The sequence below is a fragment of the Aptenodytes forsteri genome, unplaced genomic scaffold (assembly GCF_000699145.1).
Source record: "Aptenodytes forsteri isolate BGI_AS27 unplaced genomic scaffold, ASM69914v1 Scaffold188, whole genome shotgun sequence".
Classification (NCBI taxonomy): domain Eukaryota; kingdom Metazoa; phylum Chordata; class Aves; order Sphenisciformes; family Spheniscidae; genus Aptenodytes; species Aptenodytes forsteri.
This window is the reverse complement of record NW_008794371.1, coordinates 949055-969000: the sequence shown is the minus strand read 5'-3', so window position 1 is coordinate 969000 and position 19946 is coordinate 949055. Positions and strand designations below refer to the sequence as shown.

At 37.5% G+C, this 19946-nt stretch overlaps 1 protein-coding gene across 2 annotated transcripts; it reads right to left on the bottom strand.

The window, feature by feature from the left end:
* Positions 1-2030: 2030 nt before the first annotated feature.
* Positions 2031-19940, bottom strand: INPP5K (inositol polyphosphate-5-phosphatase K). Of its 2 annotated transcripts, XM_019474169.1 has the most exons (13): positions 19861-19940; positions 17257-17364; positions 16459-16567; positions 13431-13547; positions 12920-13092; positions 11305-11416; positions 10623-10732; positions 10013-10039; positions 8095-8287; positions 7710-7847; positions 7106-7189; positions 5857-5961; positions 2031-4768 (listed from the first exon to the last, which is right to left on the bottom strand). In XM_019474169.1, the coding sequence occupies exons 1-13, from the start codon at positions 19905-19907 to the stop codon at positions 4670-4672; spliced, it is 1422 nt and encodes a 473-aa protein (XP_019329714.1). In that variant the 5' UTR covers positions 19908-19940; the 3' UTR covers positions 2031-4669. The 2 variants fall into 2 exon arrangements, with proteins under 2 accessions (XP_019329714.1, XP_009285407.1); XM_009287132.2 differs by lacking the exon at positions 10013-10039.
* Between the last annotated feature and the right edge of the window lie 6 nt (positions 19941-19946).

Genomic DNA, 19946 nt, shown 5'->3' with positions numbered 1-19946 from the left:
GCAAGAAGGGAAAAAAGAAAAGGATAAAGAAAGTAGAAAGAGACTGAAGAAAAATTTATATATATAAAAGAGAGAACAAAATAGAAGAGGGAAGAGAGGAACATAGTGTGGTCTTTGCCAAGACCAAGCAGTACACTTTAAAACCGCAGTTACAGTAAAGCTCGTATTTGATAAACAATGCTGAAACATTCCCTACTAGGGCTGATGTCTGTATTTGATAACTGTCAGTTTCAAACAAAATATGGTTAACAGGTTAAAATGTTTGCTATTCTATTTTACTTCTTTTTGCGGTGCTAGAAAATTCTGATTTTCTGAATTTTTCCCACACCTCTGCATTTCCTCACACCAGTTTGCATTCCCAGATCTCATACTTCCTCTGACTTCACTGTTTTCCTCCAGTGATTCTTGCAACCTGTGCTTCAAAAGCTCCCACACAGCTTCTCTCGCTACTTTCTAGATTGCACATATGAGATGTTCTTTTAATTGCAGAGACCTTGTAAGGGGAAGATGACAGTTCCACTGTAACACAGGGAGGTGGGATGTACACACACAGGTACGTGACTTTTCTTAAGTTGAAGCAATTGAACAGACAAGTTCAGTACAGCTCCTGAGTAGATCAGTCTCCAGAGCAACTAAATGTGTACTGCATAGATTCATCAGGCAATAAGTGCCATTGCCTTGGCTGAACAAAGCAGCCACACAAAGAATAGCTTACTCTGCGCTATTGTGTACTACACAACTCTAATGTTTGAGCTTGCACCTGAAGAGAGAGACTTAAGGATAAGAGAAAGCAAGCTGTGCATATAGACAACTGGCCTCAAACACTTCCATCTTTACGCAAAAATATTTTTCTCCACTCTCTTTCAAGATTGGTATAAAGAAAAAAAAGGTATAAGGAAACTAGGATATTATCTGCTTAATGCATGAGTTATAAAGTTAAATAACATCGGTATTCATGCAGCGATGAGTATCAGGAACTTTCTGTGATCTCTATATCTTGTTATTACAAAAGAAATTGCTTCATTTCAATCACTTTCAAATAGCGAATCCCTATATCCAAGGACAGAAAGGGCTGTCAGAATATTCCTCTGCATAGTAATGCAGAGTTCTCAAAAAAGGTATCGTTTCCTCTCTCAAGGAAAACCTAATTCAAGCTTTGTTCAGCTGGCCTTTCCACTGCAGTACATTAATTAAGACAAGTTCATCTGAGTGTCACTTAGTGTCCAAGAGCAGAGAAGGAAGTAGTGGTAGTAGAAACAATAGTCTTTATCAGAATGTATTTTTAGGGTCTAACAAACACGCAAGACATCTTAGAAATATTTCCTGTTTACACAGAGCTGTACTATCTATGTGCAATGATACCCTGCACATCCTGAGGTTAGCTAGGAATCAGAAATATATGGAAGTTAAATGAGGCTATACTGGACAACATTCCTTGGTAGACATATTTCCTATTTTAAAATAAATTCTCTACCAGCAGGGAATTATGAAAAGTTACCCTTAGATGGAAATTATTCAATAGCAAATTTATATTAAAACATACAAAATTTAAAATACGAAGTACCATGTAGCAGATCTTTCACAAAGACAAAAAAAGACATCTCAAATCATACTGTGAAAAATTCACTGTGAAAAAGTGAATTTAGAAGAACCTGTTCTTAAAAATTAAGAAAGCAATTTAAGTGGCTTGAGCATTTTTACAAGGAAAATACCAAAACCTCCTCAATGGGGGAGGGTGGGACAGAAAATCCACAACAGAAGTCCATTTAATACTGGATTCACTTAAATGGAAAAAAAAGGATTAGATGACTCTGCTTTGTCCAAAAGAAAAACAGTGTTTCTCCTTGCCCTTCTTTTGCAGTCCAAAGCCCTACCGCGTATGTTATTACTGACATATTTCCATTCTAAAATACTGTTGTGTCTGCACATTAAACATGACCAAAGTTTCTTGGAGAAAGGTTACCATGCATGAATTAATCCTCCCCACCCAAACCAATTTGTTCGTTCTCAAATTAATAGAGGCCATGTAGAACACTTCACTGCCAGGATTTATTTTAGTGGTACATGAAAAGAAAACAAGAGTATAAAAACACTTCCAGTGATTATAACATCCAGTCAAAGGTGTTTTAAGAAAGATAAATTTCATCAGAAATTGCATCATTACAGGTCATGGAATAGTTTGAAAAGCTACCATAGTAGTAAACAAAAGTGCTACTGTGTGCATAATACTTAAGAAAGAAGTATACAGTTCTGTGCAGCATCCTACAGACACACAAGCAGATTCAGTCACAGCTGCTGTGGGCTTTTTCAGTGAAGTCCTGTGGTTCAACGGATTAGTTTACAAAACGCAGCTTCTATGTCCAGTGATTGAGAGGGTTATCAGCTCTTGTACAACATTAAGGATCTTGAGTTTCTTGCCCATGTAAAGCGGCTGTATGGCTCCCCCTCCGAGCTGCTCATGAACAGCAGATGCACCCTGATTAGAAGAAACTGGATCTTGGTCCACAATAAATCGCCAGCTGTGGTCTGGAATTCAAAGACCACTGTTCTGCGAGCTCTCCACAGAATCTCCTTGCATGGAGTACGGTAATACAGTTACACAAGTAAAATCAGAAACAGAGTACAACTCAAGAACTGCAAGCTCTCTGCAATTCGGTAGGGATTTGTCTGATGCCCTAATTGCCATGAAAAGTCACATATCTGAAAGATTTAGTGCAAAACAAATTCTTGTAAGACTGGTATGAATGCGAAAACTGTTTCTAATATTGTTCCAAAGTTTAACAGGAATGTACGGACTGTAAACCTCAAGGCAGTTTTAATCCATGCAATGAACAGTGTCCTCTGAACCTGCTGTCGCTACTTACAACTGGAAACAGTTCCCAACACCAAGCACTACGCTGAGATACAACTAAATAAAATTTACAGAGGCTAGGTGTTCTTAAATCCCATACTGCAACTATCTAACCAGTTAACCTATGTTACAGTTTCCACAGCATATAAAGATGCCCAGACCCCAGAAGATTTTATACAGTGAACGATATAAGCAAGTAACTGCAAAACAAATGTCACATCAAGGTGTTAACTTTCTATCTCAAAACAATCCTGAAAAAACTAAGGCTTTGAGAAAAACAGCAAAAAGGAATCCATTCAGTTCTGAAGCAATATTCCAGCATAAGCACACCAACATCCTTTGCTTCGCTCTTCCTCTTGGACCGAATTTTCTCTTTTCCATCCGTAACCAACATGACGGTGATTAGTAACTAACTTTACCTACCACACAGAGTAGGTAGATTGAAGCTGTGTATCTAGAACATGGGAGACTCACAAGTGCTCTTTTCCGGCACTGCAGTCTGAGATTCTGTGAATGTTGGTGCCTCTTCCAATCCTTTCCAAACATCTCCATTTCCTCATCAAGAAACAAAACCATTTCTGAAGCTAACTACCTTTCAGGTTTTTAAAGGTACACGATGTTTCTTATTCCATCTCCACCCTCAAGTGCACAGAATACATTAAGGTCTAAGCACCTCTAGAAAAACAGAGATTTTGCAGACCAATTGCTATAAATTGAAGAGATTTACAATTTTGGTAGCACAGATTATGCCATAAGAAAGAACTTGTTCCACTGAAATTCTCCATTTATAATTCCCATCATCTCTGTATTAAGTAAAGCAATTATGTGGCAGGATAGTATCAGGAAGTACTTAAATATGGCTTTAGCTTTCTAAATTCAGTATGATAACAGAAAACAATTGGGGTTAGTACCATGATCATCAGCTCTTTGCCAACAAGTGCTTCATGAACTATGGTCTGCTCACCTATGCTAAAGCATTTCTCAACTTAAGCAATTTCTTTCAGGAATTGTGGGATCCTGGTTAACTCTGAGCCAGGAACTAGTGTAAAAGTGGTTTTATTTTACTTTTTTAAATCAGAGGGAGAAACACAACAGGCAAATGGCTAAATTGTTCTATAAAAGAATAATATAAAAAAAAAAATCAGGAAAAGTGTGTTTTGATAAATGTATCTCAATCTGGAAAAAGTAGAAATGGAAAATCCTACAAACAGTTATCAGTAAGGCATGAAGAAAAGGGATCTATTACCAAAGGAGAATTCACACACTCCAAAGATTTTGTTTTCATGTGACTTGTTGCCACATGTGTTTCCCAAAAGGTAATTAGCTTATATTTGAAAGTCAAATAAAATTTTAAAACAAGCTAACTAGCTGTATCTAATAAATACTTTTTTAAATAACTTCATTTAAACTCAAAATTTGGAAATCAATGATTAAGTGGTTACAGCATAGTAAATATTGTATTGTAAATAAAATACACTCTACAAAAAAATGAGCAAGCCTAAAAAATCTATTACAGATCGCAACTTAACTTAGGTTAAATCATTGTATTAGAAATGTCTATCACCTTAAAACATACAGCATTCATTAGGTGCTATTTTTACGGTTCTCATCCAGTGCAAGAGAGTTGCTCTCCCCTAACAATAAAAATATCTGTTTCGACAATAAATTATCTTCTATGAGCTTACAAAGTTTCTGAACAATCCTACCTGTCTTACTTGCACTGTCTTACTCCCATCTTCTAAGAGTAAAAGCTTATAATCACTAAGACAAAGAATCATCTGACTCCTGAATCAGGACCACTAAATGCTCTTTCTGCCTTCAGAACTCATCATGCGATTCCAGATTGTCAGGTTTCTGCATCCAACTGTTCTCCTCCTGTGTCAGATCCTTTTCCATTAACATTCTGTTAGGCTGAATCTAGAAGACAGTAGTTAAAAAACAAATTAACACATTCAGAAACACTGTGTTGCTCTATGCTATCAATACACCATTATATAAAGATGTCTTACATACTTGCTAGAAACTGAGAAAATTAGAAGTGATGCATCTATGCAGCAATTATGAAATTTTAAATAAACCTAGTAAAAAACCACTAAACTGATATCAAAACATTAAGTGTCATGCAAAAAGAAAGGCATATAGTGTGTTATATCCACATACAACTGACAACCATCCTGCAGAGTTTGTGGTAGATGTTAAGCTCAGACACAATTGAAATACTGGACTCTGCAATGTTTCTCACCAATATAGAAAGAAAAATATGAACAGTATCACTGAGATACACCAGCCAGCCCAGCAACTTTCATTACTGTATCCCCTAAGGTAATGGAGTTTCAAAGTCTTCTAAAACCCCTTCATCCACCAACAATGCAGAACTTCCACTTCAACCATTCTACAACACATTAGCACAGCCATGACAGCATGGAAAATTATACACAAATGAAGTGATTTTGGCAAAAGGTGCTTGTGTAGAAGCAGCAATGCTTGGTCGCTTCATCTAGTCTGTGCAGGTTAAGTCATCCTTTCAGAAATTAAACGAAGAAGCCTGTTAAACAAATAACTTGAGTTCCAGTTGTTCTGTCTTTCCCAAATTCAAGTGACTAAATATACAGGATGCACTTCTGTGCAAATCTACCACAGAACAGAGCACAAAGAGCTCACTTACAATCTGTCAGAAACTTGGCAGCATTTAAGTTGAGTTCTCATCTTTACAGAAACTAGGGACCTAACTGACAGAGCCTAAAGTTCCAAAAATGAAAGCTGAGAGAGAGAAACCTGTCTTATTTCATTACAACGTGTTGCAAAAATAGCTACTCAGAGTCTTTTAGCATATCAGCAAATTCTTCCACAGCATGTTAGCCAGCACATATCCTTTTTGCAATTATTTCTGCTGCCACCACCTCCCCCAGGATTAATACAGCTGCACACACCTATGTTCAGATGCACATGAAAGCAAAAGAAATAAAAATCACATCAGCGTTAATCAAAGCTTCCAAATATATTACCTGAAAAGGCTCACTGATACCAACTATTGACTGGAAATTATTGCTATAATAACAAAGCAAAAATTCTCCTCCCATATCAGGTATTTCTGCAGCACTCATGTAAACCTGTCAACAAGAATAAGAATAGGCAATGGGCAATTTCCACAGAGAAAGAAGCTTACAAAAAAGCAGTCTCTGCCATTCAGGACACCATAAAAATCAGTATTTACTATTTATAAGCAAGTTTTTAAACGTAGGCTAAAAAGGACGAGGACAGAAATAACTCATGAAAACTAAGCCAGGGAGGAAAAGAGAATATCCTTCACCATGTTAGCAAGCTGACTTGGTTCAGCAAGAAGTGAGAAGAAACCCAGAGCTGTTGTAAGGGAAGGGGCAAGGTCACACGAGCAGCAAGGAGAGAGATGAACTGCCTCCTGGTGGCAATAAGCTGTTGCATGAAACCGCAGAGCAAACCCACCACCTCCGTTTTGTACTGTCCTAAAGATCCTAAAGTTCCTAAACCGCAGCCCACAGTATCCTGCTAAAACAGCGCTCATAGTGTTTAGATTTTTAAGCTTAGTGATAGGAAAGCATGATATCAAAGAAATTTTGAGATTCAGAATATTGGTACAATACAATTTGGGCTCTTGTTGTGAATTTGGTGCTAACGTACAACATCTCTAACAATAAATAACTGCTTTCCATTGTTATCTGGAAAATCTCATCGATCCTTCCATTCTCTGTCTCCAAAATTAAATTTGAATTTCTGTTTGTTCAGATAAATATCTCTGGAAACAGATAATTTGTATTCAAAATAAGTTTTGTTTGTTTATTTGTTTTAAATCATTTTAGGTAAGCACTACTAGAAAGCTAAGTAACAGACAGCAGTTTTTAAAGAGGGACCAAAACACTCAATAGTCAAAATGAAGAAAAGTCTAAGAAACCCTAATCTGTAGCTGTATTAGATATCTGGAACTAATTGTGTTAGTAACATTAGGTACTTAGAACTGTAACAAAAATCACACAGTAAATATTTAGGATACATTGACCGAGTTTGACAATCAGATGAAAAAATGGCCAGTTACTTATTTCAGTGGCAGAAACAAGAGTAAGAATTAGGAAGAGGTATTTTAAATAGTAATATCACTCCCCATTAGCTTTGATTGGGAAAGAGGATACAGAACCCATAAGAGGAAGGGGATATGGAACAAATAGACCTTGAATGCTACTCTATGGAAAACTACATTAGAAAGAAATATAATTGGCTTACTTGTTTACGGTCTTTATTAGAAGAAATTTCATCATCTTCTACCCAAGCATAAGTAACATAGTCATTCACATGCCTGAAAGCCACCTGCAAAGAAAGATGCAAACCATCAGCCTTCGAAGGAAACAAAAACCATACTACATGGAAAACTCAAAGTTGTGAGCGAGATGCTTACTACTTCACTGAAGTAACTAAAACACGTCACTTTTAGGATCAAAACATTTTGGGGGCATGCACAAATCCTTAGTTTCTGAGAGGGTGCGAGTGCTCTGTTCTCTCACCCTTCCACTGACTTTCTTTTACTTTTGTTCTTTCTTTGCTGTATAAATCTTTTGAACTGTGGGCATTAGGGGGGACAATTCCTTTTCACAGCTTCTGCACCATTTTATGTAAATAAATCACTACATTATCTTAGCAGAGAACTTAAAGGATGCGAAAGAGCTCGCATGCTATGCAACTAAACTGTCAGCATACAGAAACTAATGGCAATCGAGGATACATGACTAGCAAGGATAATAATGTCCTATGACAGAAGACTATCGACTACCTCCTCCAGTCATATTCACCATCTTCATTAGTGTAAAGAGCCACGATGCGATAACATTACCTTGAAGAGTCCAATCCAGTCCCAAGCACTGCTTGGGAATTCAGGCACTGCAGAATAGCTGATTAGAACATCATGTTCCGCGCTCCACTCACCCTCAGGATTCAGCATGACCAAAGGATCTGACAGAAGAGGCTTCAACTAGACAAAAGAACAGAATTTAAAGTCAGTCGAGTCTGTCATTCTTTCAGTTATTCTTTTCAAGTTATTCTCTGCCACACCTGCTGTGGGACTCTTAACTGAATGGAAATAACCTGAAAGCAATTTGCTGCCTTCACATAATCAGAATGAAACAGAGGTTATGACTTACAAAGTTTAGAAAACCAGCTTCTGTAAGGCAAGACTTAGTAAAACAACTTTTTTTTTAACAACATAACTGGGACAGCACCTCAAGCCCAAAAGTTCCTGTAACAGGTTTGTGATCGCTGATGCCATAGCTCATGTGACTGATATAGTTATTCAAAGTAACAGAAATTGTCTGTTCTTCTGCAGAGAATTCGTCTTCTTTTGATGCATGCTGGCAGAGATTTTTCACTCTCCAAAGAATTCTATCAGTCCACGCTGGCTTTCTTTTCTTCTCACTGCAAAAGCGTAAGATAAAAATGAAATGAGAACAAAATACGTTGCCAAAAGCTAAGAATACTATGCAAAAATCTACTCAAAGTTGAAAGACTGTCAGATACATATTAATAAAAGAAGGCAATCGCATCCAAGCTTCATTTTACAGCTCTGTTCAATATGCTTTACAACCAAGGTTTCCTTAATTTGAACTCAACTCCATTTAGCACAGATAAGTTTCATAGGTTTCTGAGAGAGGAGTAAAATGAAGGGGAGAAGGGCATTTCAATGGGTTAGTCGGCTTCATACAGGAAATGATACTTTCTCCTAAAACACTCCATAAAAACATGCAAGAACATTGAGATAATACAGCAACTGCCCCAAGCTTCAAATATATAGTTATTCTGAGAAAAGGGGCATAAAGTTAAGGAAGATGCAGGAAGAGTATGAATGATGTTTGAAATTATTCAAAACATTTGAGAACAAGTTTCTTTTAACAACAAAAAATGGACAAACTTAGGTAGCTTATACTAATCACAGGTGACACAGCAATGCTTTAAATAAAGTTCCTCTAACTTGTACTACCCTGCATTTCAAGTTTGCAAGCTATTGCTGTCTCATAACAAAAGGCTTTAAAAATTCCATAATCAAGAAAGTTGTGCCTGCCACCTGCAACTGTGCTATACATCAAACTGTAATCATAATTCAGAGTTTCCTTTTATACCATATCAATAAGACATGAGCCTTTCGTGGTTCTCTCTGTAGTGGGAGGAATACTTAACAGCAACTCTCTGTACGGATGTATCACTTCAAATTGAAATGGAGAAAAGATCATACCCTATGGAAGAGGAATTAGAATGGACTGGATTGAATTATAAAAGTTAATGAGCAGGATGTGTAAGGAAAACTGTCAGTTTAATAACTTTGAATATCAAAATCATCATAAACTGTAAATGCCATTTAGTTCAATATTCAAAACATACCTTTGTTTTACCTCTTCCCATTTACAAGTCTGACTCACCTTTAATAAGGTGGAAAGATTTTAAATGACTAAGGGGCCACATCCCACTTATTCCAGTAATTATATAAACCGACAGAAATCTTTATGAGCTGCCATATGTCTGCTCTGCTGTGCAAGAAAATACCAAAAGAACAGCTTAAGTTAATATACTCGCTATTTTACAGAGAACGGCATGTTAGATGGGAAACAAAACCTCAAAATCCACATTGAAAAAGTATCAAAGATAACAAAATACTGTGTGCTTCATATAAAGCACACTTTTCAAGGGCGCGTGCCTTGAGGTCTACTGATCACCTCCTATCTGACCAAAATATCTCTGCTAGCTTTAACAGCAGCATGCACACAGTATGCGTAAGCACACTTTTTGTCCTTTAAATGAGCCAATACAGACTATTAGGCTATGACTCATTCCTAGAATGTCTAGGTTTGGATTACTGTAAGTATTTTCTGTTAAGTGGATTTACTGCTGGTCCCATTATATCTCTTCACACTCAATTAGGGAGCCAAACGTCTTTGGATCCAAATGAATAAACTTCCACTATTAAGTGCAACAGCAGAGTAGATAACACTACAGCTTTCAGACAGGTTCAGAAAATCCCTGAAGAAAATCAGCTGTCATCTGATTTTCAAATATTTCACAAAAATCAAATCAAAAGCTCAGGAAGGAGCATTGTTTTGATTCTGAAATATTTACAAATCTATGAAATCCAGAAAGTTCTCTTCTTACTTAAACCAAAACAGGGACTTCTGCTCTCTGGAAGTAAAGAAAAAGATCAGTACAAAACCCCTGTTTGGACAGGAACTTATCCTTCTGTTGAAACATAAGGCTTATACTTAACAACAAACTTTAGTGTCAGAGAAAAACTTTGGAGACTTAAGCTGCTCCATTTTCAACTTAAAATAATTTATAACGACACATTGACATTTATTTTCAAATACCAGCAGTATCAAATGAAATGCTTAAACAGACAAGGAACACAAAAATTGCAGACAATTACTCTTTTCCTTTTGCTCATTTCTGACAACCAATGCGCACTTTTAAAGAACAAAAAAGAAGTAGCTTAAACAAGCACTGGTTTATTCTGTTAATCCAGTCTTTCCAAAAAGAAAGCTGGGTTGTTTCACTACTTCCCTCATGCAATCAGCAGACTCAGGCTTCTTCAGCCAGAAATATTAATTTATTCAGATTTAACCACTGAATGAGCCTAACATAATAGCTCAATAGCCCCAGTTAACCAGTACATTCCGGAAATTCAGGTTTGCTTTCTGAAGTGATATTTAGTCAAGCACCACATTCACTCTAATATTCCACATCTAAACTCATCTTATGCTTTTACCTTGTATCATATACATCCGAATAAAGGTCAAACTTGTAGGTGGGTTTAAACTGCAGAGGACCCTCTATGAATTCCTGAAGAAATGCTTCCTTCTTTTTTGCCATATTTAACTGCAGAAATAAAAAGTAACTTTCAAAGATTATGTTTAAAAATCAGAGCTTAAAGGGCAATTGGGAAAGGAGACGAGAAAGCATCTTCCAAGAAGAATTCAACATCTCGGTCAGTACAACATATTTGAAAGGTAAATTCATAAGTGCCTCTTTGTTACTGCCAGAACTCTTGACACGATCTGTTTAAAAGTTTTGTAGCAGTTCTACTCAAAACAAACGCCAGAATAAGTTTCTCTTAAAAATAATTCTTGGGAGAAGAAAAAAGGAGGAAGAAATTAAGGTGAGGAACAATTCACAAGCCATGAAGTTCAAAGAAAGCTTCAAACATGAGCATTGCAAATGAGTAAGAGACTAAACAAACGCAGAAAGAGTTTGCAATTAATTGGGGCTTATGACTGAGAAGAGAGAGAGCGCGCGAACAGCTAGATCTGTTCCACCTCATGACTACTCTGAATTTGTGTTCTTTAATAGAAATTAGAAACTGAAGAGGTGATGTTAACTACCATGTCGTGTTTGTATGCATTCAAACCAAACCAACAAACAAAACCCCCAAACAGATTAAGACAACATACCTGGTCCTTTTCCCACAGCAGATTGTAACGCTTGTTATTTATTGATTCTCGGACAAAATGTATGCCATAATCTGCTATCCGGAAGTTTAGATCTCCAAACCAGAAGAGAACACTTAAAAAAAAAAAAAAAAAAGCAAAGCAAAAAACCAAGGAAGATTTATAGGAATCCATTAACATGAGGGAAGAATTCAATAGAATATAAGCCATTACGCTAATGAGGTGCTCTAATCACTTATATTACTTAATCTAAACAGCTTACACACAAACATTAAGTAGTTACAGATAAGCTTACACAGGGATAACTTGCTGCTAATCAAAAAATTTAAAGGAATTGAAATAGTAAATTAAGTCCCTTGCATTCTTGCCGCTTGCTCATTACTGCCTGGGTACTAACTTATCCCGAGTCTCCTAACAACTTACATCTCTATTAGAGACAGATTTAGAATTAAATTTTAACAGTAGGTAAAATAATTCACAAAATCCATGACCTATACACCAGCTCTGGTTTAGTGCCTTGGGAAAGCAGGGATACATATTGAGTGTTCTATTGTTATTAGGAAAGCAAGTTATTATTACGAAGCACTGGAGTGTATTATCGGCAACGTTTTAACCAACAGGAAAGCTGTCTTTTCAAGTAAATTTACTTCTCTTTGAAAATCCCTACTTTCAACATTTTGTTCAGGGGTGGATACCGCAAACTTAATCTTATGGAAACAACACTTTTATTTTAATGCCATTTGTAATTTCTTCTTAGAAGATAACAGTAGGTGATTTGGTACATCCCCATGCACATAATCGAGAAAATGAAACACATTAAATTGAAGTATCAAACACTTATACTAAGGTAGGAAAAGTAATGATTTTGTAACTCATGTGTCATGCATTTTTACCTAATTTTAATGAGCTCATTAACAATTAAAGTGATATTACATATCTATTCCGGATTTATCTGTCCTGGCAGTTTTATGGGTGTAAAAAACCCCCCAAAATTACCAAACTAAAATGTTTTTCTCAACCCTTTTTAAGTCGTTCTATTACCGTCTTTAGACTCCAGCACATGAAAACAACAGAACATACAAATAATTCCTGCAAAATTAAGGAACAAGAGCTCAGTTAGTGGCCCAAATCAGGTTTGTTTTGGGGTTTTTTTTTTGTGAGACACCTGAGGGAAGTACAATTCATATAGCTACAGAAATCATCAATCAAGGTTTTAAAGGCTGAGAAGCCCTCAGCCAGATACTAAAATTACAACAGGAATAAAACCAGCCCAAAACATAACACAAATCTCCCCAAAAAGGGAGGATAAACGTTTAACAGTGATCTAAAGGATTTTTTATATAAACAGGCTTTAGCTTCTAAAGCTCTCCAGCACATCACATTTGCAGTACATATGCTGACAAATTTAATGTAATTTAAGACTGGAAGACAACAGTCTTGCAAAATAGACCTCCATCTTTCAGGTTATCTTTTACTCCCAGGATTCAGGGTCAAGGCTGAAAAGGCATTTGAAGTAAAAATGATGGATGAAAACTCCAAAACCAAAACTCTTCAGTGCATGAGTTTACCATATAACAGATAAAACCAATACAGACACAACAGGGTCTGAACAACTCACTCATGATCCAAGGTACTTGGAATATTCTCTCCTTCAAACTGCATCTCCAGAATTTTCTCAAAGTCATCCAACCGCTGCTCTGTGTTCTCTATGTGAGCTGGCAAGTGGCAGTTCATGAAACAAATTGTGTGACCATAGAGAGACATGCGAACGGTGACTCCTCCTTTGTTCCCCTGGTACGGAAGATGAACGACATTCTCTGAAACTATAGTTAACACCTGCAAACGTAACTATTAACACCACCTATAAATTTTTAAATCTTGCTATTTAGATTTAAATGAGTACAATTTCTTCCTACATAAGTTGTTGTATATCAGCTAATAAATTGGCAAAATTATGGTCTGTGCTGCACACTGGCATACAAGGTTCAAACAAGTGAGTCTCACTGCTTGTCAGTTTATTCATTTTTAAGTAAACCATACATCTTCTCTCCCACCATGAAACCATTTAGAGGCACACACCACCATAAGCCTAAGTAACCAAGGCAATCAAGTCTCAGATAATTCCTTACCCAGTATCCATACAGGCCTGTGCGTGTGTAGTGGGTATGAATGTCCCGTATGAAAGGAAGGTGGACATGCTTCACAAACACCAGAAGTAGTAATCCCTGCATGCGAACGGAGGAGAGCTGGAAGAGATACAAAAGAGGGAACGGTCATTTCCAGGGAGGTATTCAGAATTCCTTGGGTCTACTTCATAGGAGCTTTTAGGTGAAGAATACCATAGCAGAAGTCATGCAATTTCCTTGCCACGCCTGGCTTCAATACTGTGACACAGTAAACGCAGATGCGTTTCAGTGCTGTAAGGAATACATTCTTATGGTAGACTTGCTTAGAAACAATTTTGATTAATCTCTCAACCAATCTACATTAGTTGTAACATTACATTACAAATCTGAAGTTGACCTCAAAACATGTGTCTTTGCCCAAGCATCTTTAAAGACCTTTCTTCTGCCTCACCAGCCTCTTGTTTCTACCTTTAAGCATCCTGTTCATGAAGAACCAAATCCTTGATTTTTCACCTATAATCCTAATAGTGCACACCTACAAGTCCTCCAACAGGAGCAAGTTTTCCAAACTGAAACATCCTTCAGCATATAACTAATCATTCTAAATGCCACTAAAATGCCTAAAAAGCATAGCAGTTACTCCTAGGCATTTGCAAAAACAATGAGCTGCAAACAGCAGTAACTCTTGCCTGCAATGCCTGTAAAAACCAATTTACAGAACACTTCCAAAGCAAAGATGCTTAGGGAGCATGTAAGACGCTGTTTAAGCTTTAAGATACTGGGGGGGTTTTGTGCGTTGTGTGTGTGTGTGTAAATAGTCTAACAAAGATGTTTTTCATTAAAAATTTATGAACTGTACAATGTTCCTGGCATGAGACACAAAATTCATTTTAAGTGTTTGTTTTAATGATAATGATTCAATTTAAAATACAGACATTGAAATATATTAATTGTAGTTCAATTTTATACTGGATGAACTTAGAGAAAGACTACATCAGAATAAAACCTGATATTAAGAACAACACTGACTATATAACTGCTGGAGAAGTACACAAACTCAGCCCAAAATTTAAAATATAATTCCTCCTTTCTTTGCCTCCACATCTACACAATTAAATGATTTCAGAATATATGTTAATGTTTTCATTGACCTTGAACCCAACAAAATACTAAACAGTATATTGAAATAATGGATTGCAATTACTAGGTTATGCATAAATATCTGTATCTGATCAGACATTTGGTGTAACCAGTATTCTCCTTTCCATAATTATGTTCATGAGATACCAAAATCTTTCAGTCCCTTTATTATTTGCTACATTTCATTCTCCTGTGGACCAGTCTCCAGACATTTCTCAAGATCCACATGAAACCTCTTCTCTCTGTAGGTCTTGAACATCAAAACACAGTGGATCCCTCCTCTGCTGGAACTAGCACTAGTCCCACCAACACGCAGTGCCAAATCAAGCAAAGACCTTTCAAAGAGGGGACGTGATTCTGTTTATGGTGAAAGAATTGACTGACTCCAACCAGCTTAACACTCTGAAAATGGACCCTGTTGTTGAAGGGACAGAATGCCCCAAGGATGACAACTACTCTTCTACACCCAACCTTGTCACAGGTCAGCAAAGAAGGGGTAACTGTTCCTCTCCTCCTCAGCCAACTTCACAGGTAAGTCCTAGCATAAGCTCTCCTCGCTGCCTGTTTTGATTTTGACCTGGCCTGACAGTCCCCTCTTATTATTAGAGCTAATCAAGTCCTGCTGAAAACCATTAGGTGGCAGCATCCATTCATTAGTGTGTCCAAAGTCCCACATTTATAAATTAGAATTCAAAATCAACCATGCATACCACTAGGAATTCTTTTTAACTGCCTGTATGCAGGGCCCGGATGTCAGCCCACAGCCAGATTTTGAATGTTTATCAGCAATGACTTACACTAGAATGAACAATGTTTTTTTCCCTTTTATAATTCCCAATGGGTCCTTTGTTTTGTTTAATTACAGTTAAAAGAATGGCACAACTACTGAATCTGATTAGCACGCAGATAATACAATCACCCTGAAATAATGCTTGATTTAGAAAACCAATACAGTGTTCAAAAGGCTTTTAATATCTCTTTATTAGAGAAATTCAGGATATTCTCCTATGTTTATTGTTTGCATTATTAACATAGCTAGTACTTTAGCTGACCTTATGCCCCAGATATTACCAAAAATCTTGTCATTTAAACTACCATACAATGTTCCAGGTCTTCAGTCAAAAATAAAGTCCTCAGAAAAATATATATTCCCACTAAAATCCTGTTTTACGCATATGCAATTCATTTTCACCCACAAACAAGTTGGAAAAAGAAAAAGAAACCTTACCAATCTTAAAAATCACTGCCATTGCTTGGGATATTTATAGTGAAAGCAGGTACTTAAGCAGACTACATTAGAAGCATCACAATACAGTTCCCCAATATTGCACAGAGCAAAAAAATTTTCTACAAACAAGAGAGAGAGAGAGATATTGTGGCCCCAAGAAATATGCTGTTGAGTGTAAGTTTACATCACATTTCATTTTAAATAATCTTCATTACTCTGTTCCTTGAGAATGCATTCTTATTGCGACAGGAGTATTTTTCTATTCATCACATGGTTCTGCAGCACTTACACAGGCCATTTGCCCATATATCCGAACAACTTCTTGCTGGCTGTTTGTCATTTGAGCTGCAAAAGCATCAAAACTCCCCAACTATTCCAAGTGAGAAATGAAAAACCGTATGTCCAATTTTTACTGCTAAAATTAAGGACATTATTATTAATAGACAAAAATTAAAATTCCCTTTATCAACAAACCAGGAAAACACAAGTGTGACAAAGAGTCACTTCTAACATAAATGTACCTATGGAAGTGACTGACAACTGCAAAAAACACCATCAACTTGTCTTTTATGCAGAGTTTGAGGGGAAAAAGAAAAATCTGAATGGAGCTGGGGAAGACATTTTCCTTCACTGCTGTGACATTTAAGAGATGTAAACAATTACCTTGATATATCCCGATGGTGACAATACAGTCATGAAAAAAATGCTCCATGGATCATCAAATGCCAAGTCAGACAGAAAATTTGTGATTCTTGAGTTCACCTCCTGTAAGCTGAATACACCAAGATTACTCACACTGTATCACCTGTTTTTGACAGAATTCATATAACCTTTTCAGAACACAGACCACAACATCCTAACCAGACCTCTCCCAGTGTAGGTCAGAAATTTCTTGCTGTCCAGTTTCCCATTTACAAGCAGTTTAACCCATTCACAGGTCTAACACACCTAACCCTGAGAAAAGCAAAGTTACAGGAGCTTATATACACCTGAAGACAGAGTTTAAGACAATGCTAGACTTGAGATATGTTATGACAAATAACCTCTCAGGTCTTTAAAATTTCAAGAAAGTTTGGAAAACATGATAGCAGATTGTGCCTAATAAGCTTGCACTAATTTATTTAAAACATGCTCAATTTTGGATAACTTTCATATCAAAAAGAATATGCCTCTATGTGCCAACAAAGAAAACAGCAGCCAAAAACTTTTTATGTGTTTAGAAAAAAGATAGTCTATATTTTGTCACAAAACAACAGCAGAAAGGAGAGAAGATTCTCTTGCTGTAAATTATCTCTGGTCTAAGTCACTAACTCTAGTCTTCACCTCCTGTTAGCAATAATGTTAAACCACCTCCTAGGCAGTGATTCACATAGCACAGTCCTCCCAAAACAGACAGTAAGCTGTTGAGACTTCGCAGTTTTGCAATAAACTTATAAAGGAAGTTCTCTAACATATACTTACCCTATAACATACATATCCATAGTCGGGCCCAGTGAATTGAGCTGAAGTAAACTAGTGACATCAGGAGGTGGAGAAGCTGTGCCCACATTCCAGGTAACTAAGTGTAGTCTACAAACAAACAAACAAACATCACACAAAACCAATGCTAAAATTGAAACGTGAACAGGTAACCAACCCTAAGAGCATCTAATTTTCCCTAACAGAATTTCTACCTACAGAAAACAAAGATTTTCTGTCACTTTTCATCAATCAGAAATCTATTTATTAGCTAGCATTAAAAAAACCCAACCACCACCACAAAAACAATCAACTAGAGGGAACAAAACCTGAATTCTTGCCACTTATCCTTCAGCTTTTTCCCCCAGATAAGGAAAGCTTCATCTAGAGTGCGAGACACTTCTTCATGAATTTCATCATCTGAACTGATGTCCTCTACACAAGCCATAAGCTGGGCTACTCGCTGACGGAGCTGCAAGCGACCACTGGACCCTGTGCTGCTGAAACTCGCAGAACGGCTGCGCAAGTTGTGCAGGCTTTCTAAATCGTTTAGGGAGAGGGCTGCTGAATCTTGAAATGCATCTTCACTACTGAAGGATGCCATTTGCTCAAAAGAAAAGAATAACTATGCTCTGAAGGACTAGCCCATTAAAATCCTAAGTATAAAAGAAACAGATGGCTAAGGGTCTTCCAGATCAAGTTTTCACTCGTGTGAAATTCAGCATTGCTTCTAACACAAAAGGACAAATGTAGATGCAGCAACACTGAAAAAAAACCTGTAGCATTACCACCACGCTCAATGGGTTGTTACAAAAGCTGCAATCACATCCAACCTCACACAGTGAATTGTTCCTTCATAATAGATTTAATGTGGTTAATTCTATAAGCTCAAGATTTAAAAGAATTTATTGTTGATTTGAATCATGTGCCTCCATCTGTAGGCTAGTAGAAATATAATCTCCAGCTCCCAAACATACAAATACACAGTTCTGACCAAAACCAAGCAAAGCTACTGCTCCTCTCCAGTGCTGCCAGAAACATTCGCGTGTCATTAAGACTTGTCTATTATTTCTTTATAAGATAGTAATTTCAGTATCAGAACGTCTAAAAAGGGATTCACTTTACCGTCACTCTTGTTATACGTTAGACAGACTTAAAGAATAACAAGCTGTTAATTTTCCATCCATCTTAGGGTCCTATAAGGAACTTATAAACACTGATAGTTAAATAGTGAATCCCACCAAGGCATCCATTATTAGAGCCATATTTTTATCCCCCCATCAACTGCCTGCTCAAGGTGACACACAATATATGTGGAAGAGCTGGAAAGTGACCTTGCATACTGGACTAAAATGATCCCTAACTTCTCTCACTAATAATTTCTCCTTGTAAGGCTACACTGAAGTCAGCCAAAAGCTATTCTAAAACAAATCTAGGGGGATCACTAATAATTTCTCCTTGTAAGGCTACACTGAAGTCAGCCAAAAGCTATTCTAAAACAAATTTCTAGGGGGAGGGGGGGAAGATATGTATGCTGCAGATCTAATTCTGCCATCAGAGATGTATCACTTGGGAACACTCTCCAGTTACTAATTTCGTAAGACAATTATCTGATTAAACAAAACTGAAATAATATTGAAGTCATCAGTCATTACTGACAGAAACTAAATTCCTCAAAGTGCCCAGTATCCACACTACTGATAAGAACACAGGAAAGACTGCAGTGCTAGAATTTACACCAAAAGAAAAAATACTTGTAAGAATTTCAAGCACATCCTTAATAATTCAGTTTCACTCTAGGTTATGACTACGTCTGCAGGAAAAACGTAATAGTGAGGAATGTGCATGCATCTGCAAAGCAAATAACCTACAGCATTATGCAGTCCCAAAGGTCTACTGATGCTCCCGACTACTTCACAAGTACTGCCCACAGTAAGCAGGGGAGACTAGAGCGATACCAATTTTCATCCGATGCCACAAAGACAGCCGTCACCAAAGGGAGGAGATACTGCTCAAACTATTCTGGAAGCTTTCAGTACCACTAGAGTACAGTCTCAAGCACGCTTTCTGCAAACACGTTCCTAAATACAAGCAAACTAATGAAGACGTTATCTAGTGTCACTGATGCCTGAAACGATTCAGTGAACCAAGCCCACAGCGCGAGGCACCGCAGCTTATCACCACAGAAGACGCAACGTGAAGACAGAATGTAAAAACACCGTAAAAGCAGAAGCCAGGGATTTATCCAAGCTCCTTCCTCCTCACGAAAAGCGACAAATCTGAGGCTCTAGATACGTTAATAGCAACCGCAGTCGATCTTGCCCCCGTTAAACGTAAGTAGGTCTCTGGAAAGTCCTGAGGACCCAAACAATACCCAATAAGCCTCCCCGAGACGCCTCCAGTACCGACGCTTTCAAATCAGAAAAGCAGCTTTTCTTCTCTATTTCATGTGACTACGTAACATCGCCAATTAGTATAACTCCCTGTTAATAAGCAGAAACACAAGTTTCCCTAATTCTCAGCTAATTACCTAACGACTTAGCTACTTTTCTCCCGTCCTCGGAAAAGCCGCGCTCAGACCTGCGCCTCACGCCTCCGCCCGCTCACCTCAGCTCCCTCGCGGCGCCGCGCTGCGCCGGTCCCGCAGGCTCCATGCCCGGGGTTCCAGTCGCGTAAGCGGACGGCGGAGGCCC